At 46.1% G+C, this 22,732-nt stretch overlaps 1 protein-coding gene across 1 annotated transcript in view; it reads right to left on the bottom strand.

Moving 5' to 3' along the window:
* TESMIN (testis expressed metallothionein like protein) overlaps positions 1-19,421 on the bottom strand; it is a 139,687-nt gene extending 120,266 nt beyond the window's left edge. Inside the window, exons 1-6 of the mRNA XM_065403341.1 lie at positions 19,413-19,421; positions 12,006-12,123; positions 9,756-9,814; positions 7,695-7,853; positions 6,997-7,117; positions 4,614-4,690 (exon numbers count right to left, since the gene is read on the bottom strand). Coding sequence (XP_065259413.1) covers positions 4,614-4,690; positions 6,997-7,117; positions 7,695-7,853; positions 9,756-9,814; positions 12,006-12,054 — 465 coding nt within the window. The 5' untranslated portion in view covers positions 12,055-12,123; positions 19,413-19,421. The remainder of the gene's footprint in view (positions 1-4,613; positions 4,691-6,996; positions 7,118-7,694; positions 7,854-9,755; positions 9,815-12,005; positions 12,124-19,412) is intronic.
* Positions 19,422-22,732: the final 3,311 nt, after the last annotated feature.

Genomic DNA, 22,732 nt, shown 5'->3' with positions numbered 1-22,732 from the left:
CCTATACCCGGTGCTCATAAGGAGGGACTTCCCAGGGTTTGGAAACTTACTTCCAGTAGGGGGATTGGAGAAAGACGGGGACCCTAAAATTGATGAGGCATCCACAGCAGACTGTCAACCCCCAATCTTCTCTGAAATATCCCCAGATTTGTTCTCCACTCCCAGACAGGGTAGAAAGACAAAAAGGGAAAGAAGGGCAGCTAAGGCCTTGGGAACCCGAATACTGACCCAAAGCCAGAGGGTCGCTCTTGTAGGTAGGCGGACCCGCGCAGCTGAAAAGGAGGCTACGCAGGAGGGAGAAGCACCTGAGTCTGACCCCCCCCCTAATGCTTCTGAACCAGTAGAGGCAACAGAGACTGGGCCCCTAGATCTTGGGCAGATTAGCCCCGGGAGAGGAAATTTTGGACGGGACCAGGCAGAAGACCCAAGGTATGACAACATTAGGAAGGAGGTGACTGAAATAGATGGGGTCCCCGTGGAAGGAAAAACCCAGGGACCAGGACCCTACTTCATAATGAAGAAGGATCTCTTATACCGGGTTGCACCAGTACAGGGGCAGAAGGTACAGCAGATCCTAGTACCTCAAAAACACCAGAACGCTGTATTAAGTCTTGCTCATAGTCATCTTTTTGGGGGGCATTTGGGGGTAGAGAAGACCCTGGCACGAGTCCTATGACGGTTCTTCTGGCCCGGAGTACATGAAGAAGTGCGGAGGTACTGTGCCTCCTGCCCGGAGTGTCAGCTGCACAGTCCCTGTCCCCACTTGAGGGCACCTTTAGTACCCCTTCCCATCATAGAGGTCCCCTTCGAGCGAATAGCCATGGACCTAGTGGGACCCCTGGAGAAGACGGCTCGGGGCCACCAATATATACTTGTTGTTTTGGACTATGCTACTCGCTACCCAGAAGCCGTCCCCCTGCGGAACATGGCCTCTAAAACTATAGCCAAAGAGCTGGTGGGGATCTTTGCCCGAATGGGGCTACCGAAGGAGATATTAACCGACCAAGGAACCCCATTTATGTTGAAGCTAATGAAGGACCTCTGTACGCTGCTCCATATACAAACCCTGAGAACTTCGGTCTACCATCCGCAGACTGATGGGTTGGTAGAAAGGTTTAACCGAACCCTCAAGGCTATGATAAGGAAGGTGGTAAGTCGGGACGGGAAGGATTGGGACACCCTACTACCCTACCTTATGTTCGCTATCCGGGAGGTACCACAGGCCTCAACTGGGTTTTCCCCCTTCGAGTTATTATACGGGTGTCACCCCCGTGGCATACTAGATATCGCCAAAGAGATCTGGGAAGAGGAACCCAATGAGGGGAGAAATATAATAGAGCATGTAATGCAGATGCGAGACCGGATAGCCCGGGTTACCCCTATTGTACGGGAACATTTGGAGAAGGCACAGGAGGCACAGCGAACCCATTACAATCGCCAGGCAAAAGTGCGACAGTTCCAACCAGGGGATCGGGTTATGGTGTTGGTACCCACGGCAGAAAGCAAGCTTCTGGCCCAATGGCAGGGGCCCTATGAGGTGGTTGAACCCGTGGGGGAAGTAACCTACAAGGTGCGGCAGCCAGGACGCAGAAAACAAGAACAGATTTATCACGTTAACCTTCTGAAACCCTGGCATGCACAAGAGGCATGCACAACGGTCCAAAAAGACCTAACCCAGGAAAACAAGCCTTCCAAACAGGTGAGAGTGTCTCCCGATTTAACACCAGACCAGAAGAATGAGGTGTCTGAGATGATCTTCCGGAACCAAGATGTGTTCTCGACAAAACCGGGTCAAACAACCGAGACATATCACCACATCGTCACGAACCCTGGGGCCAGAGTAACAATGAGGCCCTATCGGGTGCCAGCGGCAAAAAGGGAGGAAATAAAAGCAGAAGTAAAAAAAATGCTGGAGTTGGGGATCATCGAAGAATCCCACAGTCAGTGGTCCAGCCCAATCGTGCTGGTGCCCAAACCTGATGGCACCACAAGATTTTGCAACGACTTCCGGCGACTAAACGAAGTATCCCAGTTCGACGCGTACCCCATATCTCGCATAGATGAGCTAGTGGACCGTCTGGGTAATGCCCGGTACTTGACTACCCTAGACTTGACAAAGGGGTACTGGCAGATTCCCCTTGCAGAAGACGCAAAGGAAAAGACTGCGTTTTCTACACCAGAGGGTCTTTTTCAATATACTGTCCTCCCTTTTGGACTACATGGGGCCCCAGCTACCTTCCAGCGCCTCATGGACAAGCTATTACGCCCGCATAACAGTTATGCTGCTGCCTACTTGGACGATGTGGTCATTCATACCCCAGACTGGGAAACCCACCTGGAGAAGGTGGAGGCAGTCCTCGATACCTTCAGGCGAGCTGGCCTTACAGCAAACCCTGCCAAGTGCGCTGTAGGGTTTACAGAGGCCAAATATCTTGGCTACATTGTGGGAAAAGGTCTGGTAAAACCCCAAGTGAACAAGTTAGAGGCCATCCAAAATTGGCCCCGACCAAGTCGCAAGAAACAAGTCCGAGTGTTCCTAGGTGTGGTGGGGTATTACCGACGCTTTATCCCCCACTTTGCCACAAGGGCAAGCCCCCTGACAGACCTAGTGAAAGCCCGTGGACTTGATCTGGTGAGATGGTCTGACGCAGCAGAGGAAGCATTCACAGATCTACGGACTGCCCTCTGCAATAACCCCGTACTGATAGCCCCTGATTTCACCAAGGAGTTTATCCTGCAGACGGATGCATCGGAAGTAGGGTTGGGGGCCGTTCTATCACAGATGGTCGGGGAGGAGGAACACCCAATTCTATACCTCAGTTGGAAACTCCTTCCAAGGGAACAAAAATATGCAGTGGTGGAGAGAGAATGCCTCGCTGTAAAATGGGCCATGGAAACATTGCGCTACTACCTGCTCGGGCGCAGATTTGTCCTCGTGACCGACCATGCCCCTCTTCAATGGATGCAGCGGCACAAGGAGAAGAACACAAGGGTGACCAGATGGTTCTTATCCCTCCAACCTTTCCAGTTCCGTGTGCAACACAGAGCAGGGAGCCGTCATGGCAACGCCGATGGCTTGTCACGTGTGCACTGTCTGGCATCCCAGGCTGCCCAACCCCTTGGCGTTGTGCAGGGGGGAGGGATATGTGACAGACCCAGACCAGTGGGGTACAGGAGTCTGGTAGAGGGCAAATATACTGGTCACTGGATGAGTAGTTTTCTGTTCCCTGAGTGACCAGAGCAGGGGCTGCACTAGAGTAATCAGGAACCTGCTAGAACCAGTTAAGGCAGGCAGGCTAATTAGGACACCTGGAGCCAATTAAGAAGAAGCTTCTAGAATCAATTAAGGCAGGCTAATCAGGGCACCTGGGTTTTAAAAAGGAGCTCACGTCAGTGGTGGGAGTGTGAGGAGCTGGGAACAAGAGGTGCAAGGAGCTGAGAGTGAGAGGGTGTACTGCTGGAGGACTGAGGAGCACAAGCATTATCAGACACCAGGAGGAAGGTCCTGTGGTGAGAATAAGGAAGGTGTTTGGAGGAGGCCATGGGGAAGTAGCCCAGGGAGTTGTAGCTGTCATGCAGCTGTTACAGGAGGCACTATAGACAGCTGCAGTCCACAGGGCCCTGGGCTGGAACCCGGAGTAGAGGGCAGGCCCGGGTTCCCCCCAAACCTCCCAATTAATCTGGACTGTGGGTTCTCCCAGAGGGGAAAGTCTCTGGGCTGTTCCCCAACCCACATGGTGAATCTCTGAGGCAAGAAAATCCGCCAATAAGCGCAGGACCCACCAAGATAGAGGAGGAACTTTGTCACAAAGGGTAATTGGCACCTCACAAGTGTGAATTTTCAGACTGCTATTCTTAGCTCATGTTCTCTCTTCAAAGCTTCTGGATGAAGAGTTTCCGCCTTTCCAGGCAAAAATCAGGAAGTTGTGATTTCATTTACAAACAGAAACAAGTCTCTAACGCCTTGTCTGTATGGTGCCACAGACTGGACTACAGGTGTGTGATTTGTAGAGCACACTAAACTGTTGTTCTCTGACTACCCTGTGTAAATTCTGCTGACATGAACTAAAAGGTACCTAGTTCATATTGATGTATTCCTGTTTCAGACAGGACTATGTTAACTCAGAGTAGATAACTTTTAGATTATGAAAGCCAGAAGGGTCGAGTGGAACACTTCAAAAAGCTCTACAAATCACACACCGATAGTCCAGATTGTGGCACTGTGTAGACAACACCTGAAACAGTTTCCAATCATAACAGCTCATATATGAACACCAAATTCAAGATCTTGATACTGTAATAATTACATTCTTGCTAAAAGGTATGTTCTTAACACTGGGTTCACCTTCATTCTTCCAAAAATGATATTGAAATCACAGGCCTCAATATATCTTATTGTACACTGGATGCAGACCTAGCCAAGCGTTATACAGTAACATGTACATAACAGCTAGAAATTCTGATTTAAAGGGCTTTACAGAATTTACAATGTGTTGGTTACTTCCCTAAGTTGAATGAATATCCCATTTTATGAATGAATGAGAAGCCTTAAGAGAAGAAATGACAGTATATTTACTTTTTTCTTCTTTCTTTTTTTTTAAAGGCTTCCTCACCTGTTGTTCATTGAGATCCACTTTACCTGGAATTGGCAAAAATTGTCCCAGCAGAGATGTCATAGGGTTAGGCACATCTGATAAGAAAAAGTTTATATGAAGTTAATTGGATTGCTCATAGGTCATAAAGTTAAGCACATGCATAAGTGTTTTCAGGATCAAAGCCTAAACTTGTGGGAACAGATGTGCCATTTAGCACCTTTAAGCCTTTCTTTTATTAAAAAAAAAGACATTTCCAGAGTTTATCTTTCATCTCCGCTTCTTTGTCATAGATTAGCTTGAAACCAAACTCATGCTTCCCCCACAATAAATATTGTTAATGGAGGGCCCAGAAGATATCTCTCCAGAAACATTTCTTTTAAATTTGCAAAAGGGTTGCATTTTGGAATTAAATACACCTCTACCCCGATATAACGCGACCTGATATAACACGAATTCGGATATAAGGCGGCAAAGCAGTGCTCCGGGGGGGCGGGACTGCGTGCTCCGGCGGATCGAAGCAAGTTCAATATAACGCGGTTTCACCTATAACGCGGTAAGATTTTTTGGCTCCCGAGGACAGCGTTATATCGAGGTAGAGGTGTACTAAACAACTGCACACAGCCACCAAAGGCCATCACCAGTTTGTCAACAAGTTGACCATCGGAGGCCTTTACTCTTTGACCTTAAATGCATCAGAGTATGTTTAAAAATACTCCAAATGCAAATTTTATAGCCTAAAATACCTTTACAAATAAGTAACTGACAGAAACTTTCATTGTATTTATTTCGGACTCTTATTTTACAACTTTCAAAGTCAAAAGAATGCACTTGGAGCAGAAGTATTTGCCTATGAACAAGAAATTACTGCTAGAAAAATAAGGAGGAGGCCATAGCCCTAGAGGGGGTTTCTTTACATAGGTCCTGATTCAGCAATTCACTCAAGCACATGCTTAACTTGAAGTACGTGAACAGTCCCACTCACTTTAATTCATATTAATCCTCCACACCAGTTTGAAAAAAAAAAAAAGGATTAGACTCTATGAGATTGATGAAATGAATCTTGCTATCTGAAATTAATTTATAGATGCCTTCTTGCAGATGTTGTAAGAAAAAATGGAGCTCAGAAAAAAGCTGAAATTGGAAACTTTTGGGGTCTATCACTCTGGGACTTTAATGGACTTAATTTCTGGTTCTTCTAATACTGGGCCTCCCATTGTCCTCTGTTTTATACTATGAAGGTGAGTAAAATGGAAGAAAGTCTGGTCAAATGGGAGATAAAGACATATGGTAGTTCTCTGATATGGTTTCACCATCCTCTCCTCTGGAGATATTGTGACTGTAATAGAATTTGGAATTTCAATATAAATATTTTCCTCATTTTGGATCTTTCAGATTTATCCTTGGTAAGGGCCTTGTTTGGTTTTTTTACACTATATCAAATATGTTGGGCATCTGCAGAATCTACTGAAGTCAATCAGGGTTGGAAATGCTCTGCACCTTGTGAAATTGAGCCTGTTAGTCATGTTTTTACAGTGCCTAACATAATCAGACCCTAATCTCAGATTGGTGCCCATTGGCACTACTGCAATACAAACAACAGATAATAATAAAAACAACATGGAAGGAGACAATGGTAAGATGGCTCTTAAGAAAGTCATGCTGCTGGAGGAAAGAGAAGCTTACTAAAATGTTACCATTAAACTACATGTACATACAGCCAGGGCCGGCTCCAGGCACCAGCCCAGCAAGCAGGTGCTTGGGGCGGCCAAGGGGAAGGGGCGGCACGTTGGGCTCTTTGGCGGCAATTCGGCAGCGGGTCCGTCGGTCCCTCTCGGAGGGAAGGACCTGCCGCCGAATTGCCGCCTCAGAAGAAAGCGGCGCCGTGGAGCTGCCACCAATCGTGATCGCGGCTTCTTTTTTATTTTTATTTTTTTTCCCGCCGCTTGGGGCGGCAAAAATCCTGGAGCCGGCCCTGCATACAGCATTGCTGTTGTAGATGAAAATGTACTAAATCACTAAAAATCTTAATGCTAAATCCATGCCCCTTCAGCTGCTTTTTATTTTTGGTGAAAGAGTAACATTTGGTGGCAAGCTTGGGTAAATGCAAGTGGGTGTCATCCTTGAGAATGCATGTGGCTTGGACAAACTGCTTCCTACTGAATGTAATCTGCTTATTAACATCATATGACCAATTCATTAATTTCAGCACATCTATTGTAGCAATCTTGTGGTCTTTTTGTGAAGTACCTAGCAGAAACCGTAAAATAATAAATAGTAATTGGTGGTAGTCCTGGCTCATCTCAGCACCAATGTTGCTTAGAAACACAAACACATAGATACACATTAATGATTTGTGGCATAATGTCTGACACATTATTTTAAATTTTCATTTTCTTTGTACCTGACTGAAGATAATTATGTTGGTTTTGATACTGGGGAACCAGATGAACTGTTTTCAGTTCTCTTGTGCCAGAATTGTTTATGCAGAGTATTTGAGTACCTCCTTTCAACTGGCAGATCACCTGAAATACACCATAAATGATTAGTTTTCATCTAAGGATAGTCATTCTAGGCACATAGATACAAAGTTTTTCATAAGAATACCTATCTGTCTGATTGCAGAATGCCATTGAACAGCTATGCTGCTGCTCCTCATCTCAGGTGGGAAGGATTTATAGCTTTCTAGACTCCCCAACCATGGAACTCTCCAGGACACATTCCAATTACTAGTGCTGTGTTCTGTGTTTAGGATTTGGTCCTCAAGACAGAAATATGGCTCTGCAATGGTGTTTCATTTTGTTCACCCAACTATAACTATAGAGCAAGCATCTCTTTTTGGTTGTAGCCAACTCCACAGCTTGCTTTGTTTCTAATGTTATATAGTAAATATAGACAAAATATAGTATAATTAAATATAAGCTCCTAGATCATGAGTTCTCTGGAACAGGGACTGCCTTCTCATTACTTGTCTGTATAGCACAGGCATAGTGGTCCCCTGACTGGGGCCTCTAGACTACTATAATACAAATAAATAAGCAAACAAATAAACATAATTTCCTTCAATGTGTACTGTTGCTGTCAGTTTCAAGAAGTAATTACCACTGGACTGGAATCTTTTCTGTGTGAACAGCTGGGGTCCTCCATTACATTTTGTGCAGTTAGTAACTTGCAGCTGGTTTCTCCTGCATTTGAATTCTGAAAAACTGCTTCCTTTTGGTTATTAGCCATATTACTAACAATTGCTTCTTTTACCTCCGCCTGACAAAATAAATAGTTTCACATCTTAAAAGGAATACTTTAAATGCTACCCTAAATTGCAATGCCAGTAGGACAGGAGATGAAAATTTATAGCTGCATAAACAATGCATTTTAAAGCAAAAACTGTATTCAAACCTAATTTGGAGAATAGCTAGTTCTAACTGTTACAGCTTATGCTGAATGATTTTCATTTAATATTCAAATGAAAATACTTCTAAAGAATAACAATGGGTAATGCACAAAGACATATTTTACAGTAACAAAGCCGTTCCTTCCCTTCCTATACTGGCAATCATCAACTCAGTTCCACGCTGCCCTGGAGAAGCTAAGAGACTGCTTTAGCAAGTAATGTGAAACACATGAATTAGTCATAAAATACACAACTTGAGCCCTATGGACCCAAGGGATTTAATTTAATTAACAACTGAGCAATAACATCAGGACTGGAACCTAACAGTTTAAGCAGCATTCCCATACTAAGACATTTGTCACAGTGGTCAGTGAGTAAACTTTGGTGGTACTCTTCTTCAAATGGGAATTGCCGCACCTTTACTCATTGGCAACACTATCCACCATAAAGCATTTGTCAAGCTGGTACATGGAAGAACTGTAGTACCCACTGCATAATGATCAAACCTCTGAATAAAGCCCTGATTCATTCAAAGCACACACTAAAGCACTCACCAGGAACCCCGGCCCACCTTGTCCATGACAGTGTTCTAGGGATGTCTAGCAAAAAGTTCTCCAACCTGGAATTTCTTTGTTTTTATGGTTTGTCTTTTATAAACCTAGGAAATTACATTTAAAAAACCCAAACACAGTAAGAGAATGTTAGGGTTGCAAAGTGAAGCACTCCAACAGTAGGAATTGCCAGTGTTATAGTTGTACCTCAGCCTTAACTCTGCCCCTTTGTATGCATGCAACATAATACAGGCTCAGATGCTAAGTGACTGCTGAGGGGTTTTTGGCACAGCTCAGGATGAGATATATGCAAAGGTAGCCATAAGCCACTTTTGTATTCTCTGACTGTACAGGGATGACTGGCCACAGTCCATGTGACTGCCTTAGGCAGAGGGGTAGCATAGAAGCTACTACACCATCCAAGATCCCCCTGGGCTGGAGAAATCCTTTGGGGGGCAGGCAAGGCAGCTATAGTGCATTACATTATCAAATAAAATGCATCGGCAGGACTAGTGTCTCTTTCGGGCCCTGATTTAGCAAAGTACTTATGCATGTGCACAGCCTCACTGGGTACGTCCATGTTGCCTGCAGCCTGCCCACAGAAGCAAGTCTCCCAGCCCAGGATGAGACACTTGGGGAATTGAGGCTTGTGCTAGTGATCTAAAAAGAACTGTGCAGATAGTGCTTTGAAGTTGAGGCTTGGGTTGGAACTCAGGCTCTGAAGCCTACCCCCTTCCCCAGGCTTCAGAGCCCGAGCTCCAGCCCGAACCATGATATCTACACAGCCTACTTCCAGTGCAGTAGTGCAAGCTCCACTAACCTGAGTCTGTCGACCCAGACATCCCCATTCCCTTCAATGACAGCTGCTGGGCCTCAGCACTTTTGAAAATCAGCCACTTACTTAGGTGCCTAGCAGCCTGATCCAAAACCCCCTGAAGTCAATCAGAGTCTTTCCATTGACTTCAGTGGGTTTTAGGTTAGCCCCTAAATGAGGATTTAGGAGCCTAACTTTACAGCCAAGATTTTCATAAATGGATGTCTAATGTTCTCTTTTTTCTTTTGTATGTGGAATATGTAGGACTGCATTTGAAAAAACATTTTACCCTTTGGCAGTTTAGGTGATTCCCGTTTTCAATTTCTACAATATTTTGCCTGTAAGATCACAAACAAAGAACAAAAACTTTCAGAAAAATAACAATAACATCCTAAAATCATACTTACAAGTTCATCACAGACAGGAGCACTAGTCTGAGGTGAAGTGCTGGTATCACTGCAAGGTTCTGTCACACAAAATGGAAGGTTTTTTAAACAAACAATGAGGACAATGGAAAACATTAGGAGATCTTTTATACTATAGGTCTGAGGAAAAAAGATTTGGACATCACAGGATTGCGTAGGACACTGACAAAAATTAAAACAAGCACTCTGAAGGTGCAGCTAAGCTTGCATAAAAATATTGAATATTCTCCTGTAACAGACTTCCTGTCAGGAATGTTGGGAAATGAGACCCAGTATTGAGCCAGCTTGATGTTTCTCAAAATAGCTGGGAAAAATTATACATTTCTCAGTGATGTTATGTTAATAAAGGCTAATGAATGTGCAACTTGCCACTGGAGGGATTCTAATACCCGATCACATGACAAATGGCTATGAGATGCCTCATATATTAGAAGAAACAACTGGAGAACATGCTTTGTGGTCTGGCATCTATATAAGGGCAGCTTTGTCTTTTTGACACTGGCTCATGCTAGGACTGATGCAGAGCAGCACAATCGCAGGGGGAGCTCCAAAAGGCAACATTCTTCAAGGATGCACAATCCCTCCAAGAGGTTCCAGGCATGCCTACTGTAGGGAGCACCCCCCCGGCATCACTGCTTAGGAAGATGCAGCATGATCCTTTCTGCATATCTGTCCAGCTCTGTATATCTGGCTTTACTCCTGTCTCTTCCCTCACCCCTTTGGGATGGCTCGTAAGCAAGGAATACTGTTGCATACAGGGAGTGCAACTGTGCATGGTCCCTATGCAATGGTGTAAGGCTCCTTTTGCCCACCCCATCCCCTCTCCTTCCCTTGTACACCTGTGTATGGAAGGGCACAAAGTGGCCATTACGGAGCCCATGAGAAGAGAGCTCACTCCTACCTACTTGAACCTGAGCAATATCTTTTTAAAGGACCAGGAAGAAAACTATCCTTTAATTGAACTTTATGTCTTCACTTTTCAAGATAACCATTGAGCTACGATAATTTTTTTGAACACATTCTCTTTCAAACTTCTTCAGCTTCCTTATGGACATCAAAGTAAATAGAGGTACATGGATAGAAACAATACTGCCTAGAAATTAAAAACAATTCCTTTCAACCTCCATGATGTAAAGCCCACATTATCACATAGCAAGATCAAAGGTCACAAAGCTAACGTGCAATCAGAAATCAGAGCACTGGGGAACAATTCAGAGGATTGGTGATGGTATATCATACTTCTTACCTTTCAGTAACTGGTTCAAATTTGGGCCTTGTGAGTAATGACCAAAAATCATTCCCATTTAATAGCTGTTCAGTGGCTTATGTCACTTGAGCTTATGATTGCTGTCTTGTTTCTAATGTGTAAGCATCCACATTACAAATTCCCAATTACAAGTGGCACTCATTGCTGGCAGACTCAGCAGAGAGGTCAAGATCTAAAATAACCTGAAGACTGATAATCTCCCTCTCCCTAACTAGAGCAGCAGCTCCTCCTAAATTGGGGCTGAGGCACACTGATAAGGGAATGTGGAGAAGCTTGCACTGCTGTAACTGCTGCATGGATAAGGCTAAGATTTTGTCATGGTTATTTTTAGTAAAAGTCACAGACAGGTCATGGGCAATAAACAAAAATTCACGGAAGCCGTGACTGTCTGTGACTTTTGCTGCTGCGGCTCCATGGTTTCCTCTACCACCATGGTGGCTGGGAGCTGTGGGGTTCCCCCTCTGCCTGTGGCAACTGGAAGCTGCAGGGGGGCCCCCTCCAACCACGGTGGCTGGGAGCTGAAGGGGGGCCAAATTTCCCAAAGAGAAAACTGGACACCCTTAGCCACTCGCCAAAGGCGCCCCCTACCCACCCTCCCGCGTGAGGCTGTTGCCTGTTGCTGGAACCCCGAGGGCCCACTCAGGAGGCTGTTGCCTGTCACTGGAACCTTACAGGGGGCCCCTGGGCCAGAGGCAGAGAATGTCATGGAGGTCTCTGGAAGTCAAGGATTCCGTGACTTCGATGACCTCCATAACATAAACATAGCCTTATGCATGGATAAATAGAAGACTTCCATCTCCAATCCCATCACGCTTTAATGAGTGCTAACAAAAAATTAACTTAGAGGAGAAAAATAAACTAGAAATCATACAGGGACAGTCAATCATTTATACTGTCAGTTGTAGATGGGAGGAGACCAAATTAAAAAATCAAACTCACAGTAGGTGACTTCTCCAAACACTTACCATTGGAGGTACCTGGCAAGGCTTGTGACTGTACACAACTATTAAGCATTCCTTTGAATTGGTCATAACAAATACAATTATTCCCACCAGTAACTGGATCTAGTAGAGGTCTGAATACCTAGAGAAAGAGAATATGTTTTCTTTCATTCATTTCTTGAACTTCAACACATTTATAGAAAAATTTAACTATTTGATTTCAATTGTGAAAAATCATAGCCATTTATTTCAAAGTTTAAGAGAAGGTTGCTCAGCTTGTGCAGTAACTGAGGTTCTTCGAGATGTGTGTCCCTGTGGGTGCTCCACTTCAGGTGTTGGTGCGTCCCGGTGCTGTCAATCGGAGATTTTCAGTAGCAGTGTCTGGTCGGGGTGCGTGTGTGCAGTAGCAGTCTCGCAGTGCCGCTGGTGCCTCATCTAGCATGCTCAGGTCCCGACCCCTTCAGTTCCTTCTCTACCGTGGAGTGTTTAGCTCGTACTCCGAATTAGAGGGGAGGAGGGTGGGTAGTGGAGCACCCACAGGGAGACACACATCTCAAAGAACCTCAGTTACTGCACAAGGTGAGTAACCTTCTCTTCTTCTTTGAGTGCTGTCCCTGTGGGTGCTCCACTTCAGGTGACTGTAGAGCAGTGCTCTCATGAGGACGGAAAGGAATTCGGAGTTCAGTTTGTTGCTGAGGCTAGTACAGTGAGGCCTAGTCTTGTGTCTGAGCTTGAACTGAGAGTAATTGCGTAGTGATTTGTGAATGTGTGTTAAGAGGCCCAGGTGGCCGCCCTGCAGATGTTTAGAATGGGCCCATTGTGTAGGAATGCTACGGATGTAGATAAAGCTCTTGTTGAGTGGGTTCTGATGCCCGGAGGGGCTTCAGTGTTGTGCAGTGAATAGCACATATGGATACAGCTGGATATGCATTTCGATAATCTTTGCGTAGATATGGCAGAGCCTCTGATGGTTCTGTTGTTGACACAAAAAGTCAAAAGTCAATTGGAAGAGCTTCGTTCCAAATAGATAAAATGCTAAGCGCATGTCCAATGTGTGCAGGACCGCCTCTTGAGCGTTAGCGTGTGGTTTTGTATGAAATGTAGTTAAGTGAATCAGTTGGTTGAGATGGAACAAGGACGATATTTTGGGCATAAACTTAGGATGTGTTCTAAGTGTCACTTCATCCTTGAAGAATATTGTGTATTGCGGGTGAGCCACGAGAGCCCCTATTTTGCTGACTCTTCACACTGATACAACGGTGACCAGGAATGCCACTTTCATAGATAAGTGAAGTAATGAGCATGTGGCTAAGGGTTCGAATGGGGCTCTGGTTAGACTTCTGAGCACCAGATTTAAGTCCCATACTGGCATGGGTTCTCAGATATCTAGGTATATGTTCTATATGCCCGCGAGAAACTGCTTAGTAATCGGGTGAGCGAATATCGAAGTCCTGTCTACCTGTTGATGGAAGGCCGTGATGGCGGCAAGATGAACTCTATGTGAGCTCATAGTAAGCCCTGAGTTCTTTAGGGATAATAAATATTGCAGGATTAGTGGAAGTGGTGCCTTGCTTGCAGATATTTGTTTATTCTGGCACCATAGGAAGAATCTTTTCCATTTTTGGAGGTAAGTAGTACGCGTGTTGTGATTCCTGCTGTTTATTAACACTTGTTTTACATGTTCTGAGCAGGTTAGCTCGTCGTGGTGGAGCCATGAAGGAGCCACGCCTTCAGGTGAAGTTTCTCTGGGTCTGGATGGAGGACATGACTATCGTCCTGAGAGAGAAGATTCTATAGGCCAGGGAGAGTGAACGGTGTGCAGATCACTATGGGTGTCAGGTAAGGGAACCATGTCTGTCTGGGCCATGTTGGTACTATGAGTATTATTTTGGTCCTGTCGGTTTGTATTCTGTGTATTACTCTGGAGATTAGAGGTATTGATGGGAATGTGTACAGAAGGGGAGCGTTCCATTTGATGAGAAAAGTGTCCCCTAGGGATCGTGCCCCTAGTCCTGCTCGTGAGCAAAACTTTGGGCATTTCTTGTTTACTGATGTCACGAACAGGTCTATGTGTGGGGATCCCCATATGTAAAATATGTGTTGTGTTATTTCGTCATTCAGTTCCCATTAGTGCTCTTGGGAAAACTGTCTGCTTAATGTGTCTGCTGTCATGTTCAGTCGACCCGGGAGGTATGCTGCTGTAATAGTGATGTTGTGTTTTATGCACCAGTTCCATAGTTTTAAGGCCTCTGTGCATAAGGAGTGGGAACATGCTCCACCTTGTTGATTTATACAGAACATACACACAATGTTGTCCGTCAGAACCCTTATAATTTTGCCTCATATAAGAGGGAGGAAATGAAGGCATGTTTTGTGGAACGTGCGTAATTTAAGCAGGGTTGATATGTAAATGTGTTTCAGTGGGGACCACTTGCCTTGGACTGAATATTGGTTTAGGTGAGCTCCCCATGCGATCAGTGAAGCATCTGTTGTGATTTGTATGGATGGTGGATCCTGTTGAAATGGGATGCCTGAGCAAACGTTTATTGGGTTTGTCCACTATCGTGTGTGAATGTAGAACCTCTGGGGTCGGTGTAAGTCTTTTGTTTAGGCTGTGCTTTTGTGGAATCTATACCGAGCTCAGCCATCCTTGAAGGCAGCGCATGTAGAGTCTGGCGTGTTTTACAACGAAAGTGGTAGCTGCCATATGTCTCAAGAGTTGTAGGCAGGTGTGTGCAGACACCCATGGGCTGTCTGAGACCACCGACATGAGGGAGGTCATTGCTGTGAATCGGGGTATTGGAGTGATGCTTTAGCCTCCACTGAGTCCAGGTGTGCTCCTATGAAGTCCAAACATTGTACTGGAGTTAGGATAGATTTCTTTTAATTGATTTGTAGCACTAGGGAGTGAAAAAGAGAGATGGTTTCTCGAGTAATGCGTAATGTTTCTGTCAAGGTACGGCCTTTTAGCAGGTGATCACCTAAGTATGGGAATATCAATATTCCCTGTCTGCGCAAATAAGCAGCTACCACCACTAGGGTTTTGGTAAAGACACATGGAGCGGTCAACAGTCCGAATGTCAGTACTCTGTATTGGAAGTGATCCTGTCCCACTGTGAATCATAGAAATCGTCTGTGAGCGGGATGGATGGCAATGTGAAAATACGCATCTTGCAGGTCCAAGGTTTAGAACCAGTCACCTTCTTCCAGCGCAGGGATGATAGAGTTCAGTGTGACCATTTTGAATCTGTGGGTATGGACAAATTTGTTGAGTTTTCTGAGATCTAGTATGAGTTGCCAACATCCATTTTTCTTTTTAGAGTCAGGAATTAATGGAAATAAAATCCCTGCCCTGTGTTGTGTTGGAACTTGTTCCACGGCCCCTAGTTGTAGAAGGTGATGTACTTCTTGTCTCAATAGGTGCTTGCGAGAAGGGTCCCTGAAGAGGAACGGAGAAGAGGAGACGGGTAGGTGGGATGGAGGTAAAGGAGATGGTATAACCCATTCGAATGATCTCTAAAACCCAATGGTCCGTGGTGATAGAGGCCCACGGATGGTAAAATGGTCGAAGCTGATGACCAAAGTTTTTGGATCGTTTGTTCCATTGGCGCTAATGGTTGGGGGAGGTCGGTCAGACCCTCGATCAATGTTTTAAAATTGTGTCTTGTTTGGTGGTGCTTGGGACGTCGCAGCCTGAGATTGGGTAAGGCAATATCTCTGTGGTCTGTGCCTTTGTCTTTGATTGTCGTATGGTCTCTGCTGGCGTTGAGACGTGCTGTCTCTGTTACCATTGTAAGGCTGGTATCTGCATCTCCTGTTAGGGTGTGTGTAGATCCTGAGGGTCCTCAGTGTGGCCTTCATGGAATGGAGGACCTCATCCGTCTTAGCGGAGAAGAGCTTGTCCCTGTCAAAGGGAATGTCCTCTACCTTGGTCTGGAGTTCCCTGGGGATATCAGATGAGTGCAACCAGGATGCTCTGTGCATGACGATAGCTGTTGCCGTCATGCATGCCACTGTGTCCACCACATTGAGGGATGTCTGGAGCGCTGTTCTAGCAATACGTTGTCCCTCATTGACAATGGCATGGAATTGGTCTCTTTTTTCCTCTGGAATTTCCTGGATGAAATCATTCAGTTTTATATAATTATCATGATCGTACACAGTGTGAAATTGGCTGTGTGGAATTCAAGAGTCGCAGAAGAGTAAACTTTTTGCCCCAAGAGGTCTAGTCTCTTCCAATCCTTGTCTTGTGGTGTGGATTTGAATTGAGGATATTTGCCCCACTGGTTGACCGCATCCACCACTAAGGAGTTAGGCTGTGGGTGTGAAAAAAGGAAGTCCATGACTTTATTTGGCACATAGTATTTCCTGTCCATATGCTTATGGGTTGGGGGGATGGTGGCAGGTGTTTGCCACACCGTTTCTAAAGGTTCCATCAGAGTGTCGTTTATGGGCAAAGCTATTTTTGTCATTGATGAAGTGTGTAGGATCTTGAGGAGTTGGTGTTGCATCCCTGGTACCTCCTCAAGAGGAATATTTTGGCTCTATGCCACCCACCGGAATAACTCCTGAAAGTGTTTGAAATCGTCTGTACTAGTGGGAGGCGGGGGCATAACTGCCTCATCAGCGGAACAGGAGTTGTGATCAGGGGATGTTTAATTTTCTGTGGTCTCATCCCTATCTTCCTCCACCTCCTCTGTCACCTCAGAGGGCTCGGGTACCAATGTCATTACAGAGCGTATGGTTTCCTGTGGGAAGTGGGAGGTCTGTGAAATTGAGACCTGTAGGCTGCCCATGGGTCCCATTGTGGCCATTGAATGGGAAATGGAATGGGAGGGCACATCCATGGATTAGTGAGCCATGGGGGGAAGTCCCTGGTGCTCTGTTCCCTGGGTCTATAACGAGGTTCCTGCTGGGGAGGAGTGTCCAGATGAGAAAACTGCCTCCTCCATGTTGTCCTCCTCATCACTCGAAAAATATGGAGCACTGGGAGATTCTGGTTGGTCCAGTGCAGTCAGTAATGGCAAGCAGACAGTGCCGAACAGGGGAGATCTGGGAACAGAGAACACTTCCATATCTGACAAGTCCATAAGGGGGATTGGTACCGTTGTATGTGGTGCTGTATCCTTCTGCGTTGCCGTCCTAGGTGGAAGTGAGCCCGGTGCCGACCCTTTGTGTGTAGCATTCTTCGGTGCCGATGAGCTTGGTGCCAGAGGAGGAGCCATCACAGGTGGTTGAGGTTGTGGTACTGTGCCCTTTGTAGGGGTAGTCGGAGCTGTGGAGCAGGAGGTCTCTTTGTGCCTGCTACTTGACTCCTTTCTCCTGCCGGCAGAGGTCATGGAGCGGACGGTATCGGAGGTGCCCGATGCATCAATGGTGCTCATTCTGGAGGAGGTCGGCACCATGGGGAGCGATCTTGCTGGAGACCATTCTTTTTTAACAGTTCTTGGCTTGGTGGAGACATGACCCTTTTCCTCGATTTTGTAGAGGAGTTGGCACTTAGTCTGTCCATGGAGGATGCGCTGCAGAGTCCCTTGTTGCGGGTTGTCCAGGGCCCAATGTAGGAGTGAGGGATTTCTCCATTAGAATAAGTTTAAGATAAAGATCCCTATCTCTCATTGCTCTCGCTTTGAGATTGTTGCAGTGAGCGCACTTCTGCAGTACGTGTGACTCACCTAAGCATCGGACATATAAGGAGTGGCCATCAGAAATTGGTATTGCGTCCTTACATGAAGTACATCTTTTAAATCCTGGGAAGCCAGGCATATTTATGAAAAAGGGGGATGGGAAAATGAAAGGTTTTTTTATGGCTATCTAACTAAGTTTAGCTAATGCTAACTTTAACTATATTAATTAAAATAACAAATTACTAATAAAAAAGGGTAATAACTATGCTATCTAACTTAACCTAATGTTTTTGAAGGTTTTAGAGACATTGCTACCGGACTCTGTCTCAAGCCGAGGATGGCTGAGAAGGAACTGCAGGGGTCGGGGTGTGTGTGAGCTAGATGAGGCACCAGCGGCACCGCGAGACTGCTACTGCACAGGCGCATCCTGACCAGACACTGCTACCGAAAATCTCATATTGACTGTGTGACGGGTTGGGTCACAAAAACTCCCTCAAGACTGTCACTAGATGTGCTGGGATACCACTGAGAACAAACCCCCCTGCCAGAAAAGGCTTCCCTCCACTCCCATCTTGCTGAGCTAGACACACCAGTTGGCTCCAGCACAGACCAAGAGGCTGGGCCATGCCCCCCTGCAGTTCACAGAAGATTTACTTGGCCCAGGAGTTTCTCAGTTAACAGGAACTTTCCCAGCATCCAGTATTCAGTTTTTCTGGGAGCCTAAACCCCAAATAAATCTGTTTTACTCTGTATAAAGCTTATGTCCATGAATGATTCAGCTTTTTGCAGGCCGAAGCCATTGTTTACATATTAGTTTGAACGTTCCCAGGAAAGCTCAGATGTGGATGGGCGTCTCCCAAAGTCCATTGTCAGATAAGTGTTTCTTGAGTGGGCACTTACTGAGACTAGTCCTTTCTCAAGAAGCTGACCAAATGCTTCACTGAGGCTACTTAGAATCAAACACATTGATATACAAGTACATAGCCAATACTCATAACTTCAAATACAAAAATGATACACACACACAGACAGAATAATCATAACCAGCAAACTACAACGTTTCCATAGACACACCACTTGACCTCCTCTGTACAAGACCTGGTGCCATCATAGGACCCTGGTTGCAACAATGATCTATACAGTCACGGTTCATGTCAGTAACATCACAGATGGGACACACTGACACCTGAAGTGGAGCACCCACAGGAACAGCACTCGAAGAAGAAGATTTGGTTATCCAAAAACTTGATTTACAATTACCTTGAAATTTAGGGGGGACATGGTGCACTGGTGCAATCGCTACTGGAATATTATGTCCAGTTGTGATGTCCAAAACCCCAAAAGGATACTGATTAAATTGGAGAGCCATCGATGGGACAGGAGAATGATTAAAGGATTGGAAAACATGCTTTACAGACTCAATAAGCTCAGTCTGCTAAGTTTAACCAAAAGAAAAAAAAGGCTAAGGGTGACTTGATCACAATCTATAAATACCTACATGGGGAACAAAATTTTGATATAGGGCTCTTCAGTCTAACAGACTGAACAAGATCCAATGGCTGGAAATGGAAGCTAGACAATTTAATACTGGAAATAAGGTAAAAAAATTAAGTGAGTGTAATTAATCATTGGAACATCTTACCAGGGGTTATGGTGAATTCTCCATCACTGACAATTTTAAATCAAGATAGGATTTTTTCTAAAAGATTTGCTCTAGTTCAAATATGAATTAATTCAAGGAAGTCCAGTGGCCTGTGTTATACAGGTCAGAATAGATGACTACAGTGGTCTCTTCTGGCCTCACAGTCCATGTTTCTATTATATTTATATGATCTAGAGATAGTCAGAGAGCTGTATAAGACTGTTTCAATCTATCTAGTACTAGTAGATACTAAAATAAAACCTTGTGAAAGAAAGCTGAACACACTACTACTGTTTTCTTGTTCACGAACATATCTTTGTATTTTAAATGCAGGGCACTTATAATTGCATCATCTGTAATACCTGTTTTTTATTTGTAAATTTAAGTTATGAACAGAAATTACAACAAACACAGACCACCTGATCTGGAACTTCACAATCAGGTGATCAATTTAAGTTAAACAATGGTCCCTTTGAATATGTGTTAACTACTTACGATAAACAATCTGTTCCACATAACTTTGTTAGACACTACGGGGATGGCTACACTTGCAGATGTAGAGCGCTGTGAGTTAAACCAGCCCTCAGAGAGAGAGCAGTAGGGAAAGCGCTGCAGTGTGTTCACACTGTCAGCTGCAAGCGCACCGGTGTGGCCACATTTGCGGCACTTGCAACGGCATTGGGAGTTGTGCATTATGGGCAGCTATCCCACAAAGCACCTCTTCCCATTCTGGCGCTCTGGCTTGTGGGAAGGGGGCGGGGGTACGTGGGGCATTCTGGGTCCTGTCCCAATGCCCCGTGATGCATCGCTTCGCATCCCAGCAATCCCTGTGCTTCCATCCACATTTGGCGCCCTCTTTCAACGTTTTTTGTACTGTGCGCTTTGTCTTCCCTTTTGGTCTGCGGGAATGGATCCCGAAGTGCTGAGGAATATGCTGATAGGTCTCGCCAGCACATCACGTTTGGCAGTCGAGTTACTCCTTAAGCTACAAACTGACAGTGAGGAGTCCGACAATGATGTCGACTCGCATAATGCATATGACACGAGATTGCTTGTGGCATTCACGGACATGCTCACCACCGCGGAATGCTGCTTTTGAGCTTGGGAAACAAGCACTGAGTGGTGGAATCACATCGTCATGCATGTCTGGGATGACGAGCAGTGGCGGCAGAACTTTCGGATGAGAAAAGTCACTTTCATGGGACTGTGATGAGCTCGCCCCCCACCCTACGGTGCAAGGACACGAGATTGAGAGCTGCCCTGCCGGTGGAGAAGCAGGTGGTTATTGCAATCTGGAAGCTGGCAACTCCGATCGGTCGCTAACCAGTTTGGAGTGGGAAAGTCGACCATTGGAATTGTGTTGATGCAAGTTTGCAGGGCCATTAATTGCATCCTGCTCAGAAGAACTGTGACTCTGGGTAACATGCATGACATTGTGGCTGGCTTTGCACAAATGGGTTTCCCTAACTGCGGAGGGGCGATAGATGGGACGCACATTCCAATTCTGGCACCAGCCCACCTAGCCTCTGAGTACGTTAATTGGAAGGGGTATTTCTCTATGGTTCTCCAGGTGCTTATGGATCACCGTGGGCGTTTCATTGACATTAACGCAGGCTGGCCTGGAAAGGTGCATGACGCACGCACCTTTTGGAACACTGGCCTGTTCAGGAAGCTGCAAGCTGGGACTTTCTTCCCATACCAGAAGATCACCATAGGGGAAGTCGAAATGCCCATTGTGATCCTTGGAGAGCCCGCTTACCCTTTAATGCCGTGGCTCATGAAATCCTACACAGGGAGCCTTGACAGCAGCAAGGAGCGGTTCAACAACAGGCTGAGTCGGTGCAGAATGACTGTGGAGTGTGCTTTTGCCATTTAAAGGGCTGTTGGCGCTGTCTGTATGGGAAGCTGGACCTGGCTGATGACAACATCCCCACGGTTATAGCCGCATGCTGTACCCTCCATAACATTTGTGAAGGGAAGGGTGAAAGATTCACTCAGGGATGGAACTCGGAGGTTCAACACCTGGAGGCTGAATTTGAACAGCCAGAGAGCAGGGATATTAGAGGGGCCCAGCACAGGTCTGCAAGGATTAGGGATGCCTTGAGGGAGCAATTTGAGGTTGAAAGCCACCAGTAATGTTTGGTGCCCTGCACAGGAGTGAAGAGCGGTGGTTCCAATGTTAGTAGGAATCTGTGTTTGCTACACTGACTTGCAGTGCCTGTTGCTTTCCTGGGCTAAGGTATCTTTTCCTTAATGCAATAATAAAGAATGTTTTCAAAGCCAAGAAATCCATTTATTGAAAAGAAAATTCATTTATTGAAAAGAAACACAACTGCTTTGGAAACAGAAAGGGCAAGGGGGTGGGGTGGGGAAAGGTTCAATCACAGATTTGCATATGTCCTGTTATCACACTCAGCCTTCCTGTCTGGAGTGCTGTGCAATGGGTGCTGCACTTCAGGCTGGCTAAATTGCATGGTGATGGGGGTTGAGTGCAGTGGGTAAGGGTCGTAGTTTGCAAGGCTGGGTGGTGAAGCTACAGGTGTTGGAGGCAGCTGGTGATGATAAGAACCCGGAGGTGGGGGAATGTGGGTTGGAGGTGACATGGGGGCACAAGGGAAAGAGTTTTGGAACAAGGGATGCAGGTGGGGGTGGGTGCGGTAGTGCTCCGCCTGCATTGCTATGAGCGCCTGTATCGAGTCCGCTTGGCGCTCCATAATGCTTAGCAGCAGCTACATGCTTTGGTGATGGCGATCCGCATTCTGCTGGCGGACCCTCCTTTCACTCTCCCACCATTCCTGCGCTTTTTGATTTTCATTAAGGGACTGCTGCATTACTTCATGCAGCATGTCCTCTTCGTTTCTACGTGGCCACTTCCTTATTCTTTGGAGCATAGGCTCTGACTCCGTGGGTGCTCCAGCCCCGGAGCACCCACGGGGAAAAACTGGTGGTGCTCTGTTGAAAAACTGTGGGTGCTCTGCACCCACCAGCAGCTCCCCGCCCCAGCTCACCTTCGCCTCCGCTCCACCTCCGCCTCCTCCCGAGCATGCTGCGTGCCTGCTTTTTCCCCCTAGCTCCCAGCGCTTGCTGTCGAGAAAACAGCTGTTTCATGCGGCAAGTGTTGGGAGGGAGGGGGGAGGAGGGGGAATGCGGCGCACTCCGGGAAGAGGCATGGCCAGGGTGGGGATTTGGGGAAGGGGTTCAATAGGGGCAGGGAGGGGGCGGAGTTGGGGTGGGGACTTTAGGGAAGGGGTTGGAATGGGGGCAGGGCGGGGCGGGGAAGGGGTGGAGTTGGGGCGGAGCCGGGGGGCATGAGCACCCACTGGCACTGGGGAAAGTTGGCGCCTATGCTTTGGAGTCTTTCGGCCAGTGATAATAAGGACAGCTGAGATCCCAAGGTTGCATCTGTAAAGCCAAAATGCAACACTTAACAGAGGCAGCATTGTTCACACCAGACAGAGCAATGATTCACCCATACTTAAAGA

This window comes from Emys orbicularis, chromosome 4, assembly GCF_028017835.1.
Source record: "Emys orbicularis isolate rEmyOrb1 chromosome 4, rEmyOrb1.hap1, whole genome shotgun sequence".
Lineage (NCBI taxonomy): Eukaryota > Metazoa > Chordata > Testudines > Emydidae > Emys > Emys orbicularis.
This window is presented reverse-complemented; position numbering and strand designations above follow the sequence as displayed.